Source organism: Triturus cristatus, chromosome 7 (genome assembly GCF_964204655.1).
Source record: "Triturus cristatus chromosome 7, aTriCri1.1, whole genome shotgun sequence".
In the NCBI taxonomy this organism is placed as follows: domain Eukaryota; kingdom Metazoa; phylum Chordata; class Amphibia; order Caudata; family Salamandridae; genus Triturus; species Triturus cristatus.
In genome coordinates, this window is record NC_140590.1 from 1,764,802,697 (window position 1) to 1,764,826,074 (window position 23,378).

Sequence of the window (23,378 nt, forward strand, 5' to 3'; positions counted from 1 at the left end):
TTGTGATTGTGTGGATGAATGTGCTGATAGTGGAAGTTAATGTGAAGTAGCTTTTACTTATAAAATGTGCGGTGGAAAGGAAAATGGAGATGTGCAAGAACTGTCAGAGACTGTGTGGATGTAAGAAGTGGAAAAGGATGTAACACTGAAAACTGTTAAGCAGTACATTTTGAAAGGTTGTCCAAAAGATGGGTAACTGCGGGGGAGTGCAGTGCATTCTGGAAGATTAAGGATGAACTTTCAAAGTGTGAGGAGATTGTATTGAGAGTAGATAAAATTGTACCACCGTGTGGAGTAAGCAGGAATATTGTTAAAATTAGACAATAGGGGCATGGAGGAATGCATAGTACTCGAAGAAAGATTAAGGAGGATGTTTGGTGGCCAGGCATGAATGCTATGGTAGACCGTTGGGTAAGAAATAGTGGGGCTTGTAGTGTGTGTGATAAAGTTGTGAAACCCCTAAGTATACCTCCAACTAGAGTAGAGTTACCAGATGGACCTTGGCATACGCTGGCTATAGTTTTATGGCACCTTTTGCGACTTTATTGTATACAGAAAATGACTCTATAGTATTAATTATTACTCCAAATGGCATGATGTACGTATGGTGAGTAATGTGCATGTAGTCATAGAGATCCTACAGGATGTATTCTTGCAGGAAGGTATTCCAGAAGTATTAGTATCAGGCAATTGGGTGTTGTTAACTTCGGAGAAGATTACATTGTTTTTGGAGAATAGTGGAATAAAACATGTGAGACTGCCACTGTACCACCCAGAAGGTAATGGTCTATTAGAATGTTTTAGTAGAGTCATAAAAGAGGACTTTCAGTTAGCTTTAAAATCTGGTTTACCACAAAGAAATCACTTCAGAATTGTATTACAGGGTTACTCCACATTTCGAGATGGGCAAGATACCTTTTGAGTTAATAAGAGGAAGGAAACCTTCTTCCAAGTTGGTTCCATGGTGATTGAGGAATAAGAATGAGAGGTTGTTTGGAACACATGCTGATCAGGAAATGAGAGAGTAGAATCATTGCAGGAGCAAACTAAACGTGGGCAGAACTTTCAAAATAAATGGCCTGTTGTAATTGTGGAACAGTATGTACATGTAAAGAAACCAGGGTTTTTGAAAAAGGGGGCAGTGTTGGTTAGATCCTTTAAAAGTGATTACGGTCTTAGGAAGTAGGAATTAAAGTTTAGGATGGGAAAGTGTGGAATTTACGTCATGTTAGATTATGTAGAGTGAAGAAAGGTGATAATGAGTTTGATCGTGAAGTAAGTAGTGGAAGTGGATACATGGTTGTTGATGATGTGATGAGAAGAGATGGTGGTGGTAGTAGTGTGATAGGGAATGAGGACGATGTGGAGTTTAGTGGAAGTGATGTTGAGTCAAAGGTGAAACGTAGTGACAATGTAAATAACAATGCAGATGAGACACAGTTGTGTGTGTGGCATAGTGCAAAAGAGAAGAACCCACCTGATCATTTCAAAGGTTAAATATTAGGGTGATCCATCCTAGGATTCTGGTGATATCAATAATCCTCTTGAAGTATTAGCTGCTGTTATTCTCTTTATTTTTCTCTTTGTTTTTATTTGCATATTGTCATTTATTTAATATTATATTGTGCAAGATGTGCGGGATATTGGTTGTGGAACGTTGGGATGGATCGTGGAATGTGGGGCGAGAACCAGTATGTTGAGTTGTCAGTTGGGGGTCAGTTTTAGCTAAGGCAACCTTACCTGGAGTCATGCTGGCACTGCTTTATATATGAAGACCTTACTTTCCGACAGCTGGTCAGGTGCAAAGTGGATGTGAGTTTGCACAGACTTTATGACAAGCAGGAAAAAAGGGAACCTTGACTTCCTCGGGGTACTTCAAGACCACAGAGCAACATTTGCCATTTTACAGGCAACTTTTTTTTCAAAACACTTTGTCAACCTGATTTATAACTACATATACCAACAGAATGCATCCAAACTGAACTCCATGAAAACTCAAACCACCTCAGGCAGATTTTAAGCAGCAGGTTAATTTAAGAATCATAATATGACAAATTATGTGGCTCAGAACTGCCCAGTGGCAGAAGACGTGATGAGTTGTCAGTAGATGAAGGCCAGGGGCAAGAACCGTGGCAGTGACATAAAGACAGATCATCATTCACTGCACAAAACACTTGTGCAACTGCTGCTGATCATCATTGACCCAGAAGCATAGAGTACTTTGTAAAAAAGAAGTGCTGGGGCCAAAAGCTATGCCCATAAGCCTGTGGCCAGCGATATTTAATGGTAGCCCACTTTATACCCAAGGCTGAGTCAACTTCAATCCACATCAGGCATCCTTAATCCACTACCAGACACACCCCTTCCACTTTACCTCACTCTTGTAGGTGCCTCTTTTATCACTTTGTGATTATTTTCCTGTCTTTCTGTTATTCCTTCTTTTTCCTTTGTGTGCTTTTCTCCCTCTTGCTCTTGGGAAATGGCAGGTCAGGATAAATAAATGCTGGTCCCTAGAAATGATTGTCGGTGGATGCCACCAACAATCATTGGCTCAAATGAACCACTGAGCACATAGGAGCTCTGCAAACAGGTATCATATGCTGTGTGTTAGGTGTGTACAAGGCAACAAAATCTGAACTACCACCAGTTTAGGTACCTGCATCCTTGTTGAACCATTTTGGCCACATCAGTATCCAAACCAGATGCCTTGGTCCTTACACTCCTGACCACTCAACTAGAGCTCCTGTCTTTCCTGGTCCTCTCTACTGAGTAACATCCTGCCAACACAATGTGATTTTCTTTTTTCCAATGGCTCCTTTCAGCTGCTTAGACCTTTTTAAATCGTTCCATGATTAAAAAGAACAGCACCCTCAATCCTCGAACAGTCAGTCAGGCATCAGTCAGACCTCTGGTAGAATTCACATGGGAAATTTTGATATCCTTTCTACACCAACAGCATCTGGTAGGACCACTTCATGCACCTCATAGTCCTGGAGTAGCTGCATCATCTGCTTCAGTTACACACCGTCTGGAAGCCACAGTGCACTAATGCTCTTATGATTGGTTTACAGAGAAGGTGCAATTTATCACATCTAGTGAAATCCAACACCTGTATGTGATAAATTTAAATTGTACCTACTCCAAGCTTTTATGGAATAACATGCATGTTTTAAAGCTTTCCACATCGAACCTGCTTACCACAGTAAATAACTATTTTCCGTTTTAAAATCTGGTCAAATTGACCTTCCAAAAATTTAAAAACGTGCAGGAGTTTTTATCATACCTGGTAACTGTCAGTAGGGAAGCAAAGCTCTTGGAAATGCTGTTCTTTTTTGTCCATGTCGGATCGTATATTAATGAAGCGGCTTCACCCATGAATCGGACCGCCACTTGCACCTTCTTCTTGTTAACTGCGAGGGGAGCCTGTTTGGCCTCTAACTGACTCTCCCCTGAGGGCACCATGAGAGCTTTCCAATCAAAGGTGGTCTACAGTTCCTTAATCTGGTTCCTTAGTCGTTGACACCACGAGGAATTCTATGAGTGCGAGCACCAGTTTGGCAGCCCCCTGAACATCTCTCATCATCACCACTCCGGGGGTGGAGTGGATTTGGACTGATAAAGTCTCTCCCGCTCCTCTTCAATTTACCATTTGTGTCTTTCTGAATGGGGATTGTTTGAGTTCTCCTCTTAGGCCGACACTTCGCACCCCTCCCAAAGAGTACTCCTAGTAAATTACTGAGTTTGAGACCGCCCCGCCCTGCCATTCTTGTGTACTTTGGGAGGAACGGGGGCTTAACTCATGAGGAAGCCTACTTCTGTCCCGTCATGTCAGATCTGATGTAATGTTTTCATATTGTGATACAAATAAAGCTACAATTTAGATTAAAATACACATAGCCAATACACATTATAAATATATTGTAAGTCGCTGTGGAGAGATTTATTAAAACAGCACAAAGGTATGTTCCATTAAATCCCATTGTGAGTTTGGGTTGGTGCACCCAAAGAATTTAGCGTGTCCCAATGATATGTGTTGGTAAACCTGTGAATATTTCCGGGTCATTTATATGGAAGTTCTCTGCGTTCTTTTAGGGGGCTCTAGTGGTAGATTTTAAAATGCACCGTGGGGAGCAGTTTTAAAGACAGATGCCTCAGTTGCTGCTTGTGATAATTATATTACAGTATTGCTGCTGTAGATAAATAATTATATATGGGCTAAAGTACTCCCAGATGGACATATATGTCAGCAACGAGTTATGTGATCTAGAGAAGTACAAACCAAGAGTCCAAGTTGGATGGGTCTTACGTTGTATTAGAAGTGAGTTCTGTTTGTGCTTCCTGGACTGTAATGGAGACCTGGGGCCATATTATACAAAGTGATCTGGGTGGCAAGAGGCGTTTGCGCCCACTTTTGGTGCCCCTGGGACCCGTTGGTATTACGGAAAGGGCCACAGATGCTTGTGTAGGCTTTCTGTAATACTGATAGCACTGCTGCACATAAAGCGCCAGCGTTACAATTAGCGGGTGTACCCTTATTTTCATGGGGGCATGGCCCAGTGCAAATAAGGGAATCCCTTTGCTTGCCTTCGTGCCCGTGCCGTTTTACAGACGCAGAAGCAAAGTACCTGTCAGGAGGCGCACTGAGTGCCCCATCTAAAAGGTGGCGCACTGTCAGTATGCCCCCTCATAGCACGCCCCTGGAAGGGAGAAAGGGGTCCTATGGACCACCTGCAGATATACCCTTGCAGGCGGGTGTAGTCACTCACTGCACCCACCTGCAAGGGAATCTTAAATCACTCTTTAAAGTGCAGGCGGGTTTCCCTGCACAGAGAAAAACAGAGCAGCTTTTAAACAGATCTTCTGTATTTCTCTTGAATGCGCTGTACTAGGGGCAATGCGAGTTCGCGACCGCCCTGAGGGCAGAGCATTCTACTTGATAGGATGCACTTCTCCTGTTGGCACCCAGTGCACCTGCTTAAAGGTGCGCCGTGGCGAAAACAGGAAAAGTGCACTGTATCTATAATTGGACCCCTGACCAGGAAGCTGAAAATCCTCTGTGTTTGAAGACTACTTTGCATCTTTCTTCTAGCAGCACACCAGCTGCCTTGAGGTTTGTAAAGGTGTTGTCAGATGAGCAGGTGTCAGTGCCTGTCACTGGATCAAGCTTCACTATCATTATGGCAGTCTCTTGTGTCATTGGTACAGCCAGTGAGTGTGACAAAGATGTTCTTTTGTTTCCTCCACTGCAGTCACATTGGGGCTAATTATGATGTCGGGCGGAAAGCCATCTCACAGCTCTTCAGAGTCTTTCCACCCGACATCAGAGGTTTTCGTCCAACCCCCGTATTACGATACTGGCAGTCGGAGGGAAACCCAAGTGGGATTTCTGCTCTGCTTGTCGGAGCATCGGTTGGACAGATAACAGCGTTGGTATTATGATGCCTTTTTCCAACAGCCTTTCCATGTTGGCCTTTCTGACATGGAAAGGCTGTCAGAACGTGACTTTGGGGGCCCATATCAGGGCCCCCCGTCCCCCTGTGCCCTCCGGTATGAGGCCCCCCCAAACATCTATGCCCCTTGTGGCAGGCACCACATGGTACCTCCCACACGGGGCATGGATGTTTTAAAAGTGTATATTTTCTATTGCAGCTTGTGCTGCAGCCCACAGCATAAGCCACAATAGAAACAATACACTTTCCGACCGCCGAGTAGGCGGTTGCATCGTGATAATGGATGCAGGGCATCCGTCTCCTTGTCGGTGGGCCTGTTTCTGTTACGATGTTCCACAGACATTGTAATTAGGGCATATGTTTTCTGGGGCTCCCTCATTCCATTAGTGAAATGGAAGGGGAAGAAGGATATCCTGAAAGCTGAAGGCAGATCAAGTTAAGGGTGCAGGGTGCAGTAAAGGCACCAGTCCTTGTTATAAAAAAGTACTCATTGCAGCATGCATGAACGCTGGGGTCTCTTGTTGCTTTTGTGTATGCTGCACACTATGAAAACATTTAAATGCACAACTTGTACAATAGTGTGCATTAGACTCCCGTAATAATGCTAAAAATGCATCTGGTAAACGTACACATGTTCATTCAGAGTAGATCCATTGACCCAGGTCCAACGTCTTCCTGCGGGTGTGTTGAAAAGTCCAATCCAAGCCTGGTTGGTCAATTCAGATGTCAGATAATCCTGGACACAATAAACACAAATATAAATTAGGTACAAGCTGCACTTTCACCTATCCCTCCGCATAGGCACCGCTCCTTCAACCATCAAATAATTTCAAAATGGAAATAGATGATCTTGCACAGTGTTACCCCCAGCCTTAAGTGCATCCTTCTTAAGTTGTTGTAGTACAAGAGAGAGGATGTGTTAGAAATGGGGGTTTCTAGTTGGCAATGGCTGGCCACTGTCCAAGTAGGGACCCTTCTTCCTAAGTCAGAGTAAGCGGGCTACACCTTTTGATAACCCCTGCACATCCCTGTGGTAACGTAGCACGAGCAGCTAGGCTTATCTCAGAGGCAGTGTGTGAAGCATTTATGACCATACACAGTAACACAGTGAGAAACACTACAAAGGGACACCCCACAAGTAGTTATAAAAAAATAAGTATCTTTATATATAGACTTAACACAAGACCAATAACAGTAAAAAGCCATAATTACTAGAAAAATAGGGTTACTCTTGAAATGCTGTAAAAATAGTTCAAAGTGTGCAAAGAGGAGTTCAGTTCAAAGCAGTGGTCTCTACCACCCTTTTACTTACAAAGTACCTGGATTCTGTAGCAAACAACCAAAAGGTCGCAAAGGAGCTGTAAAGATGATTTTCCCCATGCGAGACCAGCGATGCGTTGAATCCTTGCCGCAAGGGAGGATGATGCGCTGATCTACAGATGCGTGCGGGACAAAGTGACAAACTTCTCCATGCTAAGCCGGCGATGCGTTAAAATCCTTGCCGCAAGGGAGGATGATGCGCCGAGCCTGTTGCGTGTGTGACCCTGTTGCGATGAGAAGAAATGGCGCTCCGCGAGGGAGCAACTGTCCTGATGCGATGCAATGAAAATGGCGGACACGCAGCGTCCGCGCTGCGATGTCGTGAAGCGATGAACTCGATGCGATGATCTTTGGTTAGCGAGCACTTGGAGGCCCGCAAACATGCGATACGATAATCTTTGGGTTAGCGAGCATTTGGCAGCCCGCAAACGTGTGATGCGATGATCTCCAGTAGCGAGCACTCAGCGGCAGCAGCGCGATGATTTTCCTTATGCTCTTCAGCTGCGGCGGCTCGCAAACGGGCGTTAGCGACGATTTTCAGCACGTTTTTCTCTGTAGTAGAATTAGAGGCCCTGGAACTCACAGGAGCCTCACCTGCAGATAGAAATCCTCGCTGGGAGGAATCAGGAGGCTGGTGGTGGAGTCTGATGTGCCTGAGACTCCAGCAGGAGGCTAGCTCTGTTCTAGCCCTTGGGTGATTGCTGTAGCAAGATACATTAAAAGTTCCTTCAAAGTCCTTTTCCTCTTCTTCCAAGTCCAGTAGTAACCACTGCAGGCCAGTCCAAGAAACAGCGCACAAGCACAAGGACAGTCACCTCCTGCAGATTCCTTCAGTTACACAGACAGAGGTTCTTCTTGTTGTCCAGGAGCAATACAAATTGTAGGGGTTTCAGCACAGATATTTATACCCCAAAAGTCTTTGTTCTCAGAAGCTACAAGTCACTGAACCCAGCAAGAACCAGTTCTGCCCAGTCCTGGAGCACTTTGTTTACCAGGCTGCATCCTTCCTTTCAGAAAGAGGGGGTCTGCCATCAGACGCACAGTGGGAGGTGGAGCCAGCATTCACCTTGCTAGGCACAGCCCTATTCAGGTCAAGTAGCTACCCCTCCCCATACTCCAATGCAGATCTCTCCATTCAACCCAGGTCTGACTCAGCCTGCCCTGTCCCTCCAAAACCAGACAGCCAATACACATAACAGCAGAGCACACTGGAAGGCTTAGGCAAGAAAATACCTACTTTCTAAAAGTGGTATTTTCACACACAGAATATAAAGATAAACTTCACTAAAAGATGTATTTTAATATTCTGAGCTCAGGCATACTAATTTCGTTTTTCTACCATGTTCTTTGGGTCAGTTAGGACTATAGAATGTAATAGTCAAACCTCCCATTCTGGCCTATGGAGAACAGGTAGCCTTACAGTAGTGAAAAATGAAATTGGGTGTTATTCACTGCAAGGACATGCTACATACATCAGAGCCTGTCCTACCTTACATATACAATGCACCCTACCATAGGGGTGGTTTACATGATGCCAAGGGAAGGTTCAGGGGCTGGGAAGTGGGTGCACTTCACAGCCAAGATGGCATTTCTAGACCACACACAGACACCGCAGTGGCAGGTCTGAGACACACTTTACAAGCTGCTTCTGTGGGTGGCGCAAACCAGCGCTGCAGGCCCACCAGCAGTATTTGGTTTACCAGCCCTGGGCACACACAGTCCACGCTACTAGGGACTAACAGGTAAACCAAGTAAGCCAATCATAGATATACCAATTCACATATCATATTTACACATGGAGCGTTCGCGCTGTGGCACTGAATGGCAGTGGCACAGCGCCCAGGGCATCTATTAACAGCAAAAACAGAAGAGACAACAGTGAAAAATGGAAGGGAGACCCATGCCAATGGTGCCAGGTCTAACACACACCCCCTCCAGCTGAAATGTGGGGAGAACTACCCATCCCCTTGGAAGTTCTCATCACTAACGCGGAAAAATCTGGACAGACCATTAGCATTGGCGTGTTCTGTACCAGGACGATGTTCCACTCTGAAGTCCATACCCTGTAGGGAAATGGACCACCTCAACAACTTGGGATTCTCACCCCTCATCTGCATCAACCATCTGAGGGGCCTGTGGTCTGTCTGAACCCGGAAGTGAGTCCCAAACAGGTATGGTCTCAGCTTCTTCAGTGCCCAGAGCACAGCAAAGGCCTCACGCTCAATTGCACTCCACCTCTGTTCCCGTGGAGGTAACCTCATACTGATGAAGGCTACAGGTTGGTCTAGGCCCACCTCATTCATCTGTGACAGAACAGCCCCCACCCCATGCTCTAAAGCATCTGTCTGGACAATACATTCCTTGGCAAAATTTGGCGCCCGGAGTACGGGTGCTGTACACATGGCAGTCTTGAGGGCATCAAAAGCTTTCTGACAGGTGTCAGTCCAGTTGACAATCTTTGGCTGCTTCTTGGAAGTCAGCTCAGGCAAGGGTGCAACAATGTTGTCATACCCCTTGACAAACTTCCTGTAGTAACCCGTGAGTCCTAAGAAGGCCCTCACCTGGGTCTGGGTCCTTGGGGGCTCCCAAGCCAGGATGGTTTCAATCTTGGGCTGCAGGGGTGCCACCTGGCCACTCCCCACCTGGTGTCCCAAGTACACCACAGAACCCTGCCCAATCTGCCACTTACTGGCCTTGATTGTGAGGCCTGCTCTGCGCAGCACCATCAACACTTCCCAGAGGTGGCGCAAGTGGTCCTCCCAGGAGGAACTAAACACTGCGATGTCATCCAGGTAGGTGGCACTGAAATCCTCCAGCCCAACCAACACCTGGATGACCAACCTCTGAAAGGTGGCAGGGGCATTCTTCATCCCAAAGGGCATCACACGGAACTGGTAGTGCCCATCTGGTGTGGAGAATGCTGACTTCTCCTTTGCCCCATCAGTTAAGGCGATCTGCCAGTACCCAGACGTTAGATCAAACGTGCTGAGGTACCGGGCAGCCCCTAACCGATCGATGAGCTCATCAGCTCTGGGGATGGGGTACGCGTCGGTCTTCGTGTCCGCATTGAGACCTCGGTAGTCCACACAGAACCTAAGTTCCGGAGTGTCACCAGGCGCTGCAGATTTTGGTACCTAGACCACAGGGCTGGACCAAGGGCTGCTAGAGGACTCAATCACCCCAGGGAAAACATTTTGGAGACCTCCTCCTTAATGTAGGCCCTAACTCTGTCAGTCGATCTGTAAGCCTTGTGCTTGACAGGAGGACTGTCCCCGGTGTCTACCTCATGAACGCACCAATCAGTGACACCAGGCACCAGGGAAAACAAATCAGGAAATTGCCCCAATAGCTGGTGACAATCTTTCTGCTGCTCAGGGGTCAGTTTGGTGGAGAGGACCACACCCTCCACTGACCCATCCTTCTCTCCTGCACACAGGAGGTCAGGAAGAGGCTCACTCTCCTCCTCCATCCCTGCATCTGTGGCAAGAAGCATGCCCACTTCAGACCTCTCAAAGTGGGGCTTCAGGCGGTTCACATGCAGGACCCGCAAGGGGTTCCTGGGAGACTTAAAGTCCACCAAGTAGGTAACACGACTTTTGCGCTCCACCACCTCAAATGGACCGGTCCACTTATCTTGGAGCGCACAAGGCTCCACTGGGGCCAGTACCCAAACCTTCTGACCAGGTTGAAACTCGACCAGAGTGGCATTCTGGCCGTGCCAATGTTTCCTCTCCTCCTGGCTGGCTTCCAGATTTGCCTCAGCAATTTTTCTGAAACGCAGAGTCTGGTTCCTGAAGGCCAACATGTAGCTAAATATTTGGGGAGGTTTCTTGGGAGATTGCTCCCAGCCTTCCTTGACCAGACTCAGAGGCCCTCTTACCGGATGGACATATAGCAGTTCAAAGGGACTGAACCCTAAGGACTTCTGTGGCACCTCACGGTAGGCTAACAACAGGCATGGCAAGGGGACATCCCACTTACGCCTCAGGGGCCCTTCTAGGCCCATAATCATGCCCTTCAAGGTCCAGTTGAACCTTTCAACCAGGCCATTACCTTGGGGGTGGTAAGGAGTGGTGAACTTATAAGTTACCCCACACTCCTTATTTATTTATTTATTTTATTTATTTTTTATTTATTTATTTATTTATTTAGAGGTTTGTAGAGCGCGCAGCTACCTCCAACTGAGGTGTCCCGGCGCTTAAGACAATAACTCGTGAGGTTCAGAGAAGTTCAAGGAGGAAAGAAAGGGCTAGATCAGGGAGAAGAGCCAGGTCTTAAGTTTCTTCCGAAACAAAGGCTCGGAAGTCAGGAGTCTCAGTTCTATTGGGAGGTGATTCCACAGTCTGGAGGTGGCTACCGCAAAGGCTCTTCCTCCCGTTCGTGCTAGACGAAAATGGGGCAGGTCATTAAGCGAAGATGGTTAGATCTGAGGTTACGGGGTGCTTGTGAGATCTTCAGTCTGTGTCTCAGGTAGGCAGGGCCTCGACCATTGAGGGCTCTAAAAGCAAGGGTCAGAGATTTGAACTGGATACGTAATCTTACTGGGAGCCAATGGAGTTTGATTAGATGGGGTGTAATGGAGTGACGGTAAGGGACGTTACAGATCAGCCTATCAGCTGAATTTTGTACTGTCTGTAGTTGACTTAAGAGGTACACCGGGGCTCCAACATACAGACTATTTGCGTAGTCCGAATGGGAGGTAATGAGGGCGTGGACTACTGTCTTACGTGAGTCTAATGGCAGGAAAGGGATGATTTTTTTGATCATACGGAGCTTTCCAAAACAAGACGCTGTAACTTTGTTAATTTGAGTTTTACATGAGAGGGCAGTGTCGAAATGGAAGCCCAAATTGCGGGCAGCTTGGACAGGTACAGGGGGAGGGTCTAGATTAGCCGGCCACCAGAAGCTGGGAGGGATGGGGGATTTCTGGTTAAAGAACAAGACTTCTGTCTTATCTGTATTCAGTTTTAAATTGTTTGAGGACATCCATGCGGCGATATCCCCCATGCAGTGGCGAAAGTTAAGCAAGGAGCTCTCAGAATGATCTTTGAAGGAAAACACTAGCTGAGTGTCATCAGCGTAGAAGATCACTCTGACGCCCCGTGCCTCCACCACTTTTGCCAGAGGCTTCAGGTATACATTGAACAGGAGGGGACTGAGGGCAGATCCCTGTGGTACTTCCCATGTTAATGGTTTCTTGGTGGAAAAGAAGGAGCCCAGCATCACTTGCTGGACTCTTTCCATGAGAAATGATTTTACCCAGGCAAGAGGGGTCCCACCAACTCCCACCTCTTGCAAGCGTGTAAGTAGTGTTTCATGGGAGATGGTGTCAAATGCAGCGGATAGGTCGAGGAGGACCAAAATGGCCTCCTCTCCTCTATCAGTGCACTCACGTATCGACTCAGACACTTCTAATAGGGCTGATTCAGTGCTGACGCCCGGCCTGAATCCTGACTGAGAGTCATGGAACAGCGAGTTTGACTCCAGATAGATGGACAGTTGTTCTTGTACCGCTTTCTCAAGCACTTTGGCTGGTTTGGGTAGGAGAGAAATCGGTCGATAGTTGCTCAAACATGTTGGATCAATACCTGCTTTTTTTTTAATGGGAATTAACACCGCGTGTTTCCATGCGGAGGGGACCACACCAGAATATAGGGAGGAGTTCCAAATTTCAAGCAGAGGGTTAATAACTAGCGGGGCAATCTCATTCATAATCAGGGCCGGGGCTGGATCAAGAGGAGAGCCTGATCTGCATTTTTAAAATAGATTCAGGGCATACTCCTTAGTGAGTGGTTTGAAAGCAGTGAATGAGTTAGTGCAAGTGGTGTCAGGATCTAATGTGATTTCAGTACGATTCTGAAGGATTGTTGCCGTAATATTGGCGATTTTTTCCGCAAAGAAATCAGATAGGCCTTCGCTAAGTGCTTGAGAAGGGGTAATGGGAGCGGACAGAGCAGTGGGATTAGTAATCTCTTTGACGATGTTAAAGAGAGCCTTTGTGGAGTTTTTTGCATTAACAATAGTTTCTGCAAAGTATACACTCATGGTGTTACGTTTGAGTTTATGAAACTCTTGAAGGGCCTGTCTATAAAGAGATTTGGTAGCGGGATCATAGGTCCGACGCCATAGGCGCTCCAGTTTTTTACATCTGCTTCTGTTTTCCCTTAATTCCATGGTAAACCAGGGAGCTGACGGTTTTGATCTACGGGAGGTGAGGGTCTGTAAGGGTGCGATTTTCTCAATTGCGGTCATCAGATCTTTATTAAAAGTGAGAACCACTCCATTGAGATCGTCCAGGAATAAGTCTGAACTATTATTGTACGATTGTTCTAGGGTGGCATATGAGATCTTGTGCCATTTTCTGCCTTGTGCTCTGATGGCAGATTGCTTCTTAAGAGATTAGGGTGACAACACCTCGAACGGAATTAAAAAGTGGTCAGACCATGTCAGAGGTGAGGAAGGGAGAATTTTAAGCTTCATGCAGTTGGAAAAAATTAGATCAAGGGTGTGTCCCGCAACATGTGTAGGACCCCTAACCCCTTGTGTCAGATTCATATTATGCATGGAGTCTAGGAGGTAGGTGGCGCGACTGCAGCCGCTTACATCTACGTGATGATTAAAGTCTCCCAATACCGTAAAGTGAGGATGTTTAAGGAACAGATCTGCGCTAACTGCTAGTAGTTCAGAGATGGCAGACTGTGGGGCATTAGGGGGGCTGTAGACCAGGATCCCTGAGAGGACGGCTGTGATAGTGTCCGAGATGGAGAAATATAGTGCCTCTATGGGCCCTATATTCATGATTTTTCTCGACGTGATCGTCAGGTAGGTCTGTAAGATTACCGCGATTCCGCCTCCCGTTTTGGAGCCTTCGCGACTTATTCCTGTGAGGCGATAGCCTGAGGGCAAGGCAAGGGAAATGTCTGGGTTGGAGGAGTCTTTAATCCATGTCTCCGTCAGGAACAGAAGGTCCCAAGACATGGAAGACAACAACAGCCAGATGTCAGTAGCGTGGCATGGTAAACTCCTTCCACAGAGACTTCATATACTGGGAGATGAAGTTGGTCCCCCTGTCAGACACCACCTCTCTGGGGAACCCCACACGGGAGAAGATCCCCATCAGTGCACGTCCCACCACGGGGGCCGTCACTGTCCTGAGCGGGATGGCTTCAGGGTACCGGGTGGCATGGTCTACCAAGACCAGGATGTACCTGTTGCCCATGGCTGTCTTGGGGTCCAGAGGCCCCACAATGTCAATGCCCACTCGCTCAAAAGGGGTACTAACAACTGGAAAGGGCTGGAGTGGGGCCATGATCTTCCCCCCACTCTTCCCACTTGCCTAGCATGTCTCACCGGTTCTGCAATACGTATCTGAGCTCTTGCACATCTGGGGCCAATAGAAGTGGGTTGCCGGCCTCTCAAAGGTCTTGGTCTGCCCCAGATGTCCTGCCAATGGAATGTCATGAGTCAACCCCAGTAGGAAGGCTCTGAAGCACTCGGGTACCACCAGCACAAGGGCTGACCCCGGCTCAGCAGCCTTAGGCTCGCTATACAGGAGACTGTTCTCCCAATAAATCAGATGTGAACCAGACATGTCACCTGCTGCCTGGGCTGCAGCCTGTCGCCGCATACCCTCAAGAGAAGGGCAAACTCTTTGCGGCTCACAAAACTCCTCCCTGGTGGGCTCCCCTGCCTGCTGCCAATGGGTCAGCTCAGGCAGGTCCCCCAGGTGGGCACTCTGCTCCCCGGTAGGCTCCAGAGCATCCCCCTCAGGGTCTGCTCCCTCCTAGGCCGTGGGAACCAAGGGGGCCGGCTTCCCGTGCCCCCTGCCCCTTCTCTCTAAGGCAAGGACCTGGGCCATACTCTCAGGCTCCAGATCTTTCTCAACACCCTCCTTGGCTGCCATGGACCGAGTGGCAGACCCAACATTTCCAAGTGAGATTTTCTCTCCACCGTAGCCCACGGGGAGTTCTCTAAATCATTGCCCAACAGACAGTCTACAGGCTTGGTGGGCCTCACAGCCACCTGAAGAGTTCCTGAGACCCCCCCTCCTCAAAGGGAACCTGAGTCACCTCACATTGGCTCTCTGAGTTGTCTGCGGACACTACTGGGTAGAATGCATGGGTGACAACCTACTCTTTGGACACCAACCGGGAGCTGACAGCAGTTACACTGACTCCTGTGTCTCTTAGAGCCTCCACTCTATGGCCATTGATGGTCACCCAATGCCTGTACTTTTTAGTGTTATCAGGCAGTGCAGGCTTAGGGACCATCTTAAAGTCTCCTAGCGAGACAAGGGTCAATTCTACGGGATCCCACCCACCTTGGGCACCCATCTCCTCCCCTCCCAGGGCTACACTAGCAAGCTGGTGGGGTGGTGCATGGGGTGGTGCAGGAGCATCCCTTTGACGACACTGGGGATCAAAGTATCTGTGGCCCACTTGACCACACTTAAAACAAGTAAGGGGCCTACCTGTCAGGGGCACTGGCTTCTTATCTTGGGGAGGCTGGGACACCACTGGTTGGTTCCCTTGGGAATTACTTTGGGGCCCTCTGTGGAGCTCCCTTGGTTTACCCCTGTTCCCCCCACTTCTCTGCTTGGGACCCTGCCCACCTTTGGCGAAGTCTCCCACTGGACCCTTGCGAAACCGGGTGCTCACCCAGCGGTCCGCCTCCTCAACAAGCTTCCTAGGGTTAGTTAGCTTGCAATCAATCAGGTGCTGGCGTAGCTCAGGAAAAGAATTACTAAATAAATGCTCCCATGCAATCAAATCATAAAGCTGCTCAAAAGTTTCTACTTTGCTACCTTTTACCCAGCGCTCCATTGGTCTGCAAAAAAAAGACACATATTCAATCCATGTGGTACCCTCTAGCTTCTTGCAGGTCCAAAATCTCTGACAATACATCTCAGGAGTCAAACCATAGCGGGTAATCAAAGCTTCTTTCATGTGGGCATAAACCATCCTACTTTCTGTGGGCAGGTCCAACAAGGTATCTCTCCCCTCACTCACAAAGCATCTCAACAACCCCGCTCCCCAATCCTTCTCAGGGACCCAGTGGGACACCATGGCTAATTCATAAGCGGCAAACCATTGCCCAATATCTTCACTTTTATGGAAATCCTTAATAAACTCCTTGGGTATGTACACTCTACTCTCAGTATGCACTACTGGTATGCTGCCACCAGAGTGGGAGATCTCTACACTCTTTGCTTTAATCTCCAACTCCCTCAATATTCTCTCATGCTCAAGTTTCACTTTCATAATTTCAAATTCCGACTTCTTATTCTCTAGGTCCCTCTGACCATCCATTTTAAGCTTAGCCATCTCCATATTATGCCGCCTATCTCACTCCCTGTCCTCCATCTCCTCTGGAGTCAGACCCCTTGAGGACACACTAGTGCCCGGGCTGGAAACTGCTTTATCTCCCACCAAATCTACCACTTCATCCTGCTGCTCTCCTGCATTTTCTTCCCCCTCCACAGGCTCTCCCATATTCCTAGGGGCATCCCTGGCTTCTAGCCAGGCCTTCAGTGCCTTGTAATACTCTTCCCTCCTAGTGAGACCTGTGATAGGGACTGTGAAGCGTTTGCAAAAATATTTGAGCTGCCTGGCATTGTAGGTTTCTAATTTCTCTTCTTCCCAGGAGAGCTCCTCAGAGGCATTGGATCTGGGCTTGCCCATTGTAGCAATAACTGGCAATATCAATCTAAAATAGAATCAAAAAACCTCAAAAACGTTTGTGGTTACGTTATGGTCTGCACTCACTAGTAGTGTACACTATAATTACCGTATGCAATCATAAATGCAAGTCCAGATCCTCACCGCTGACCACCAATGTTAGAAATGGGGGTCTCTAGTTGGCAATGGCTGGCCACTGTCCAAGTAGGGACCCTTCTTCCTAAGTCAGAGTAAGCGGGCTACACCCTTTGATAACACCTGCTCAACCCTGTGGTAACGTAGCACGAGCAGCTAGGCTTATCTCAGAGGCAGTGTGTGAAGCATTTATGACCATACACAGTAACACAGTGAGGAACACTACAAAGGGACACCACACAAGTAGTTACAAAAAAATAAGTATCTTTATATATAGACTTAACACAAGACCAATAACAGTAAAAAGCCACCAACTAGAAAAATAGGGTTACTCTTGAAATGCTGCAAAAATAGTTCATAGTGTGCAAAGAGAAGTTCAGTTCAAAGCAGTGGTCTCTGCGACCCTTTTACTTACAAAGTACCTGGATTCTGTAGCAAAACAACCAAAAGGTCGCAAAGGAGCTGTAGCGATGATTTTCCTCACCCGAGACCAGCGATGCGTTGAATCCTTGCCGCAAGGGAGGATGATGTGCTAATCTACAGATGCGTGTGGGACAAAGCGACAAACTTCTCCACGCTAAGCCGGCGATGAGTTAAAATCCTTGTCGCAAGGGAGGATGATGCGCCGAGTCTGTTGCGTGTGCGACCCTGTTGCGATGAGAAGAAATGGCGCTCCGCGAGGGAGTGACGATCCTGATGTGATGCGATGAAAATGGCGGATGCTCGGCGTCCGCGCTGCGATGTCGTGAAGCGATGAACTCGATGCGATGATCTTTGGTTAGTGAGCACTTGGAGGCCCGCAAACATGCGATGCGATAATCTTCGGGTTAGCAAGCATTTGGCAGCTTGCAAACGTGTGATGCGATGATCTCCGGTAGCGAGCACTCAGCGGCAGCAGCGCGATGATTTTCCTTACGCTCTTCATCTGCGGCGGCTCGCAAACGGGCGTTAGCGACGATTTTCAGCACTTTTTTCTCTGTGGTAGAAATAGAGGCCCTGGAACTCTCAGGAGCCTCACCTGCAGATAGTAATCATCGCTGGGAGGAATTAGGAGGCTGATGGTGGAGTCTGATGTGCCTGAGACTCCAGCAGGAGGCTAGCTCTCTTCTAGCCCTTGGGTGATTGCTGTAGCAAGATAAAATAAAAGTTCCTTCAAAGTCCTTTTCCTCTTCTTCCAAGTCCAGTAGTAACCACTGCAGGCCAGTCCAAGAAACAGCACACAAGCACAAGGACAGGCCTCTCCTGCAGATTCCTTCAGTTACACGGACAGAGGTTCTTCTTGTTGTCCAGTGTGGAAATATGGATTTTTCTGGTCAGTTATGTCCCCTATCTTGGACCCCAACGGTTCTATGTGCGTGTCACAAGTACATGTATGTTCCCTCCAGTTCCAGTTATGAAGACGCAAATACATGTGCGTCCACCGTCAACATGTCCTTTGACAGATCCGCCATGAATAGGCCGGATATTCCATTCCTAAATATGAAAGGCCACCGGCTTTATATGGTTCACTTATGCCACTTTACAGTCCAGGCAAGTAGGCCCAGATTCTGTCATCAAAACTCCTCTTGCCTTCTGCCTCTGAAAGCTCCAGTCTGAGCCTGCATCTGTGACCATGAACTTTGTCTCATTCTCTGCGCGGCTCACGAAGCCTGACATCAGCCTATTCTCTGCCAAGTACTGTATTTCACCTTCGAATTATCTGCTTCCCCCTCAGCCGATGCATTCCTGCCTAGTAGCTTAAGTAAACATTCTTCCAGTTACCAAGCAAAAGGCCCGACTTCTCTGTCCTCATGCAAGTAATTCATAGCCCTGTTACCATGGAATATTCCTACCCCCTCGTATTCAGTGTAGACACTTAGACGCTTGTACATGCACGCACAGTCAGTATAGAATAGATTCTGTCCGAGAGTCCTTCTTTTGTGGATAACATAGTTCTTTAAACATAGGATGTTAGATATGATTTGGGATTAGGTTGACTTGACCCCCCAGACTTCTCGTCTCCACATATAGAGCTAAATGTCAAGTCCCCGTCACCCCCTAGTTACACGTCAATTACACGTCATACTGCTGCGCGCGCATTTAGGCCAAGTATTATCTTATAGATCCACCTATGTATTACATCATAACCAATCATGTTCCTTTTTACTCATTATTACACCCATTTTCGGTTACGCAGACCAAACGTCATTTTCCTTATCAATTGTTACGCCTACTGTATTCACCTCATTATAATGTATGTACTATAAAAGTTACTTCTTGTCAATAAAGTATGTACTTCACTTCCTGAACCCCCGTGGTGATGGAACTTGGAGCATCCGATTATAATCGATTACTGGAATAAAGCCCATTCCGAAACTCTAATATCACGGATTCTGCCTCTCATTTTACTGAGCTATTTTATAATGTTTCTGTATCAAATTCAGTCCTGGTAAAGGAAAATTATTTACCACATGATGGCGCCCGAACAGGGACACTTTCTCATCTCACGCGCCGGCGGTGAGTAGCAGGCCCGGTCTCCTGCCACAGCTGGACGGACAATTACGCGTACCAGCAGGATTTCCTGTATCTCCCTCCGGTCAAGCGGGGGCGACTGAGACTGCGATCAACACCCAGACGAGGCGGTGAGAAGTGCGAAGTATCCCGACCAGAGCCTAGCTGAGAGAGCAAGATCCGAGGTATACAGAGACCCACCAGTTCGAAGTCAAGCCCAGTTTCCGACGAGGCGAGTCGAGTCCAGTCCGGTTCAAGTTCAAGTTACCGAGGCCTTCCGTTTCCGAAGCTACCCGGTGAGTACCATTACTGGGGAGGCATTTCTGATGTGCACATAGGTTGTGCCGGTCAAGACGGGTTTGGGTACACAAATCCGGTCTGCACTGTTTTAGCAGTGTATCTGTACTGTTTAGCAGTATATCAAGTATTCCGAAGTATCTAGTAAGTGTCAAGAATTAAGCATGGTGATTTAGTTATGCAGACGATCATCATTGTTGTTTCAGTTAAAGGTTTAATGTTTTAATGTTTAATGTGTTAAACGTCCTGCATATTGTGGTATGAATGGTTGTTCATTATTGTGCTTTTGTATTAAGTGTGTTCAAGATTAAGTATCAGATCAGTTGTCAATATGCCGCTCTTTTCGAAATTAAGACAGATCACTACTAGAAAAGGGGTACTTGAAGAAGCCGTCCCTATTCCTCCTAGGGATACTCCAGGGCACTTCATGTATCACAAACATGGCTTAGACGCTATATTATTTCTTGATTTATGGGTAGACTATACCAAGGGATTACCAGAAAGTCAGAGATGGCCCACAGCGGGGACCTGGGATGCAGAGTGCATCATGAAAGTCGAGGAAGAGTTATGGAAAAGGAAAGTCAGACAGTCACAGAAAGACGCCGTCGAGTTATGGCGTAAAGAATCTCATAGACGTACAGAAAAAGCACGTAGACAGGAAGAGAAGAGTAAAGAGAGTTCAAACAAAGTTCAAGAAAATCTATTAATTGAGGAAGGTATCCGAGTGAAATCAGAACAAGTAGACAGACAAAGAAATGCCCTTATGAATGGTATGTATCCCCTTCTGGCCGAAGGATTACCTAAGGCTACTCCAGAGATACCGAAAGACTTGCCACCCCCATTATTCCCAATCAAGGTACATCCTAAGGGGCATCCTAGAACCGCAGAAGATGTTTTTCTTTCCTCATATTTAGATGACGCAGCTCCCGAGTATGCTAATTCCGCCCCACGTAGACCGCATACCAGGGAGGTCCAACGCCAAGATCCAGCACCCGTATCCCTACAGCAACAAATCGAGTCACAAGTTCCGGCAAGCACATCTGTTTCTGCATCTGTTCCTACAGGTACTTCTATAGCTGAGTCCACACCTATAGTTGCTGTGTCACGTTCGACGAATCCTTTCACACCTGACGCCCCAGACGGGGCCACGGGAGGTGCTACCAATATTTTCTCTACGCCACCTAGAATAAATAAACTTATCTTTCAAGAGTCAGCGCATTCGCGTACTCCCAAATTCGTAAGTGATCGTACGCTTAAGGAACTTCTTATAGATTGTAGATATGACCCGGTGCTCGGTAAAGAGGACGAAATGATCCTGGCATCATTACGTATCAGACGCGCCGCAGGGTATTTAGCGAAGCTACCAGGAATGACTGCGCATCTAGATAAAATATATCATTTTGTTCAAACAGGGCGAGATCCAGAATGTATTAACAGAGCTATGGAATACCAGAAAGTAGAGATACAGGGGGAACTGTTACGTTTCCTCATAAACTGTGTGATCAGAAATCAAGACCGACCGGGGGTAGATCCGGAAGCAATGAAAATTCTTACAAGATGGAGCCAGAATATATCAGAAGGGAGACACGATAAGCAAACTTGTATAATAGCCATGTGCCGAAAGATCCGTAAAGAAATAGAACGCCTACACGAGGAGAGATTAGAGACAGACGAGTTCGAACAAAGCGAGGAAGAAGGGTCAGGACTGCCCGCAGGACAGTCGGACACCATAGCCTATGTAGGTAGAGGAAGATCTTGTAATAGGAATCAGACTAGATGTCATACTGACTCAATACGTCCTATATGTCCAGATAATGACAGGAATTTCCAAATACCTATAATTAACATAAGGTCTAACGAGCATTCGTTCCAAAACGCCGACAAACTACTCCGAGAACGAAGGGGTTATCATTTTCTCGACTCTATGGATGAACAAGATTTAGCAAGGGCAGCTGTCCATTGGATGGACAGTCCCGGAAAATATAGTGATGAGACAGTAGTACGCACATTTTTGAATCTCACCCCAGATGAGCAGAGGTTAGCTGGGATTTATATGATTCAACAACTCATTATACTATATCAGAGTCAGCATTCGGACCCTGGTCCCTTACCTGACATATTGACTGAATTGCTTATGAATAAATGGAGAGGTCCAGGTACTAAATTAATTAAAGAAATTCTAGTATCAAGAAAGCAGTATATTCTTTTTGTATGCTCAGAGCATGTCTCATTGCCTGTCAAGGAAAGAACCACGTATCACCTGGATAGACAGAACCCCTTACGAGAAGTACACCCAATAAAAGGCGAGGACAATCAGTTTAAACGTGTATTTGTATATACGCCCCTATCGAAAATAGAATTGTTAGAAATGAAGAAAGTGGTACCCAGTCATGACAAAGACCCAGCGGGTTTTCACCGAGAAATTAAAGACATGTTACTCATGGGAGAGTATACCTATCCCGACATTATGACAATATTAAAGGTATTGATGCCTGCTGGCATTTATGAGAAACTCAAGGAAAAAGAGTGGGAGGTAGGAGATCAAAAGATAGAATGGTCAGCATTAGAAGCAGAAGAAAGGGCCCGAGGTCCAGGTTCGGGGCTTGGGGACAAAACTAAAGCACTACCAGGTCTACTAGTACAGGTACTGCCACGTTTATTAACTACGAAAAAGGAAGATTGGGGTACAATTTCAGCCTGTAAACAGAAGCAAGATGAAGACACTAGCGATTACTATGCCCGATTCGAGAAATGTTTTGGTATAAATAGTGGCATAAAAGCAAGTAGCGAATCATACCCGCATCTGTTTGTAACAAAATTAGTGGAAAATGCCCTGCCCCCAGTAAAGAATAGAGTATTAAAATTCGAGAGCACCTGGCAAGGTAACACTCCAACACAAATGTTACAAATGTTACAGTACCATCACAATAGAATCAGAGAAGAACAAGAACATGAACACAGACGCATGAAAGACACGAAAATGAAAATGCTAGTTTCCCAAACTGTTCCCGCTGAAGGACATAAAAAGGGTATGACACATTCCGATTCAGCAGGACCTGTAAAAGGGACATGCAATTATTGTAAAAAGCCAGGTCATTACGTACACGACTGTCCAGTTTTAAAACATAATATCGCCATAGGTAAAACACAAGAAAGATCACGGCCACTCAGACAAGATCAGAATGAACAAGGAGCTATGCAGCATGCCCAGGCCATGCCAGCCGCACAACAGCCAATACAGTTTGTGCCAGCTGCACCACCGTTGCCTGCTGCTGCCACACAGACAACAACACGACAAATGTATCAGACCGCACAGTATGAATATCCTGAGTATCAGCGTTACGCATGAACTAGCCTAGAGAGGGAAGTTGACTTACCCCTTATCGAGATTCCTGTAGATCAAGAAGGACCTTATGTACATAGTGAATTATTAGGCCAAGATAGGAAGTTTTTACTCGATACAGGGGCAAGTCGAACGACCATAAAACGTAGTGAAGTTCCAGGGGCACCCCTCTCAGGCTCTCAGAATATTTCCCTTGGTTTTTCAGGAAAACCTATTGTTAATGAAGTGTCACAACCTCTGCCACTTACGATAGGACCTCTGACCCGAACTACAGATTTATTGCTTACTAAATCATGTCCAGAAAATCTGTTAGGAATTAAAACCTTGAAAGCTCTAGGAGCCATAATATGTTGTTCTCCGGAAGGTGTAAGGTTGTTTTTACGTGATTTTAAAGGTCACTATGTGTCTAGAGACATGGATCCCCGACTGCAGACTTTACCTACACGTCTATGGGCACAAGGCCCTACTGATGTTGGATGCATGAATATTACACCATACCGAGTCACATTAAAGGCAGGAGTGGTGCTACCACGAATGCGACAATACAAGTTACCACCAGATGCTGTAGTGGCTTTACTACAAATCATTGACGAGCTCATTGCCCAAGGAGTAGTTGTGGAAACAGACTCCAATATATGTAATTCACCGATAATTCCGATTCTTAAA

The 23,378-nt window shown here is 46.7% G+C and overlaps 1 protein-coding gene across 4 annotated transcripts in view; it reads right to left on the reverse strand.

Annotated features, from left to right (window-relative positions):
- The window catches only part of LOC146813021 (killer cell lectin-like receptor subfamily B member 1B allele A), a 667,905-nt gene that overhangs the window by 8,619 nt on the left and 635,908 nt on the right, over positions 1-23,378 (reverse strand). For all 4 annotated transcript variants that reach the window (XM_085614670.1, XM_085614668.1, XM_085614669.1 and 1 more), the window contains exon 5: positions 6,080-6,186. In XM_085614670.1, coding sequence (XP_085470796.1) covers positions 6,080-6,186 — 107 coding nt within the window. The remainder of the gene's footprint in view (positions 1-6,079; positions 6,187-23,378) is intronic.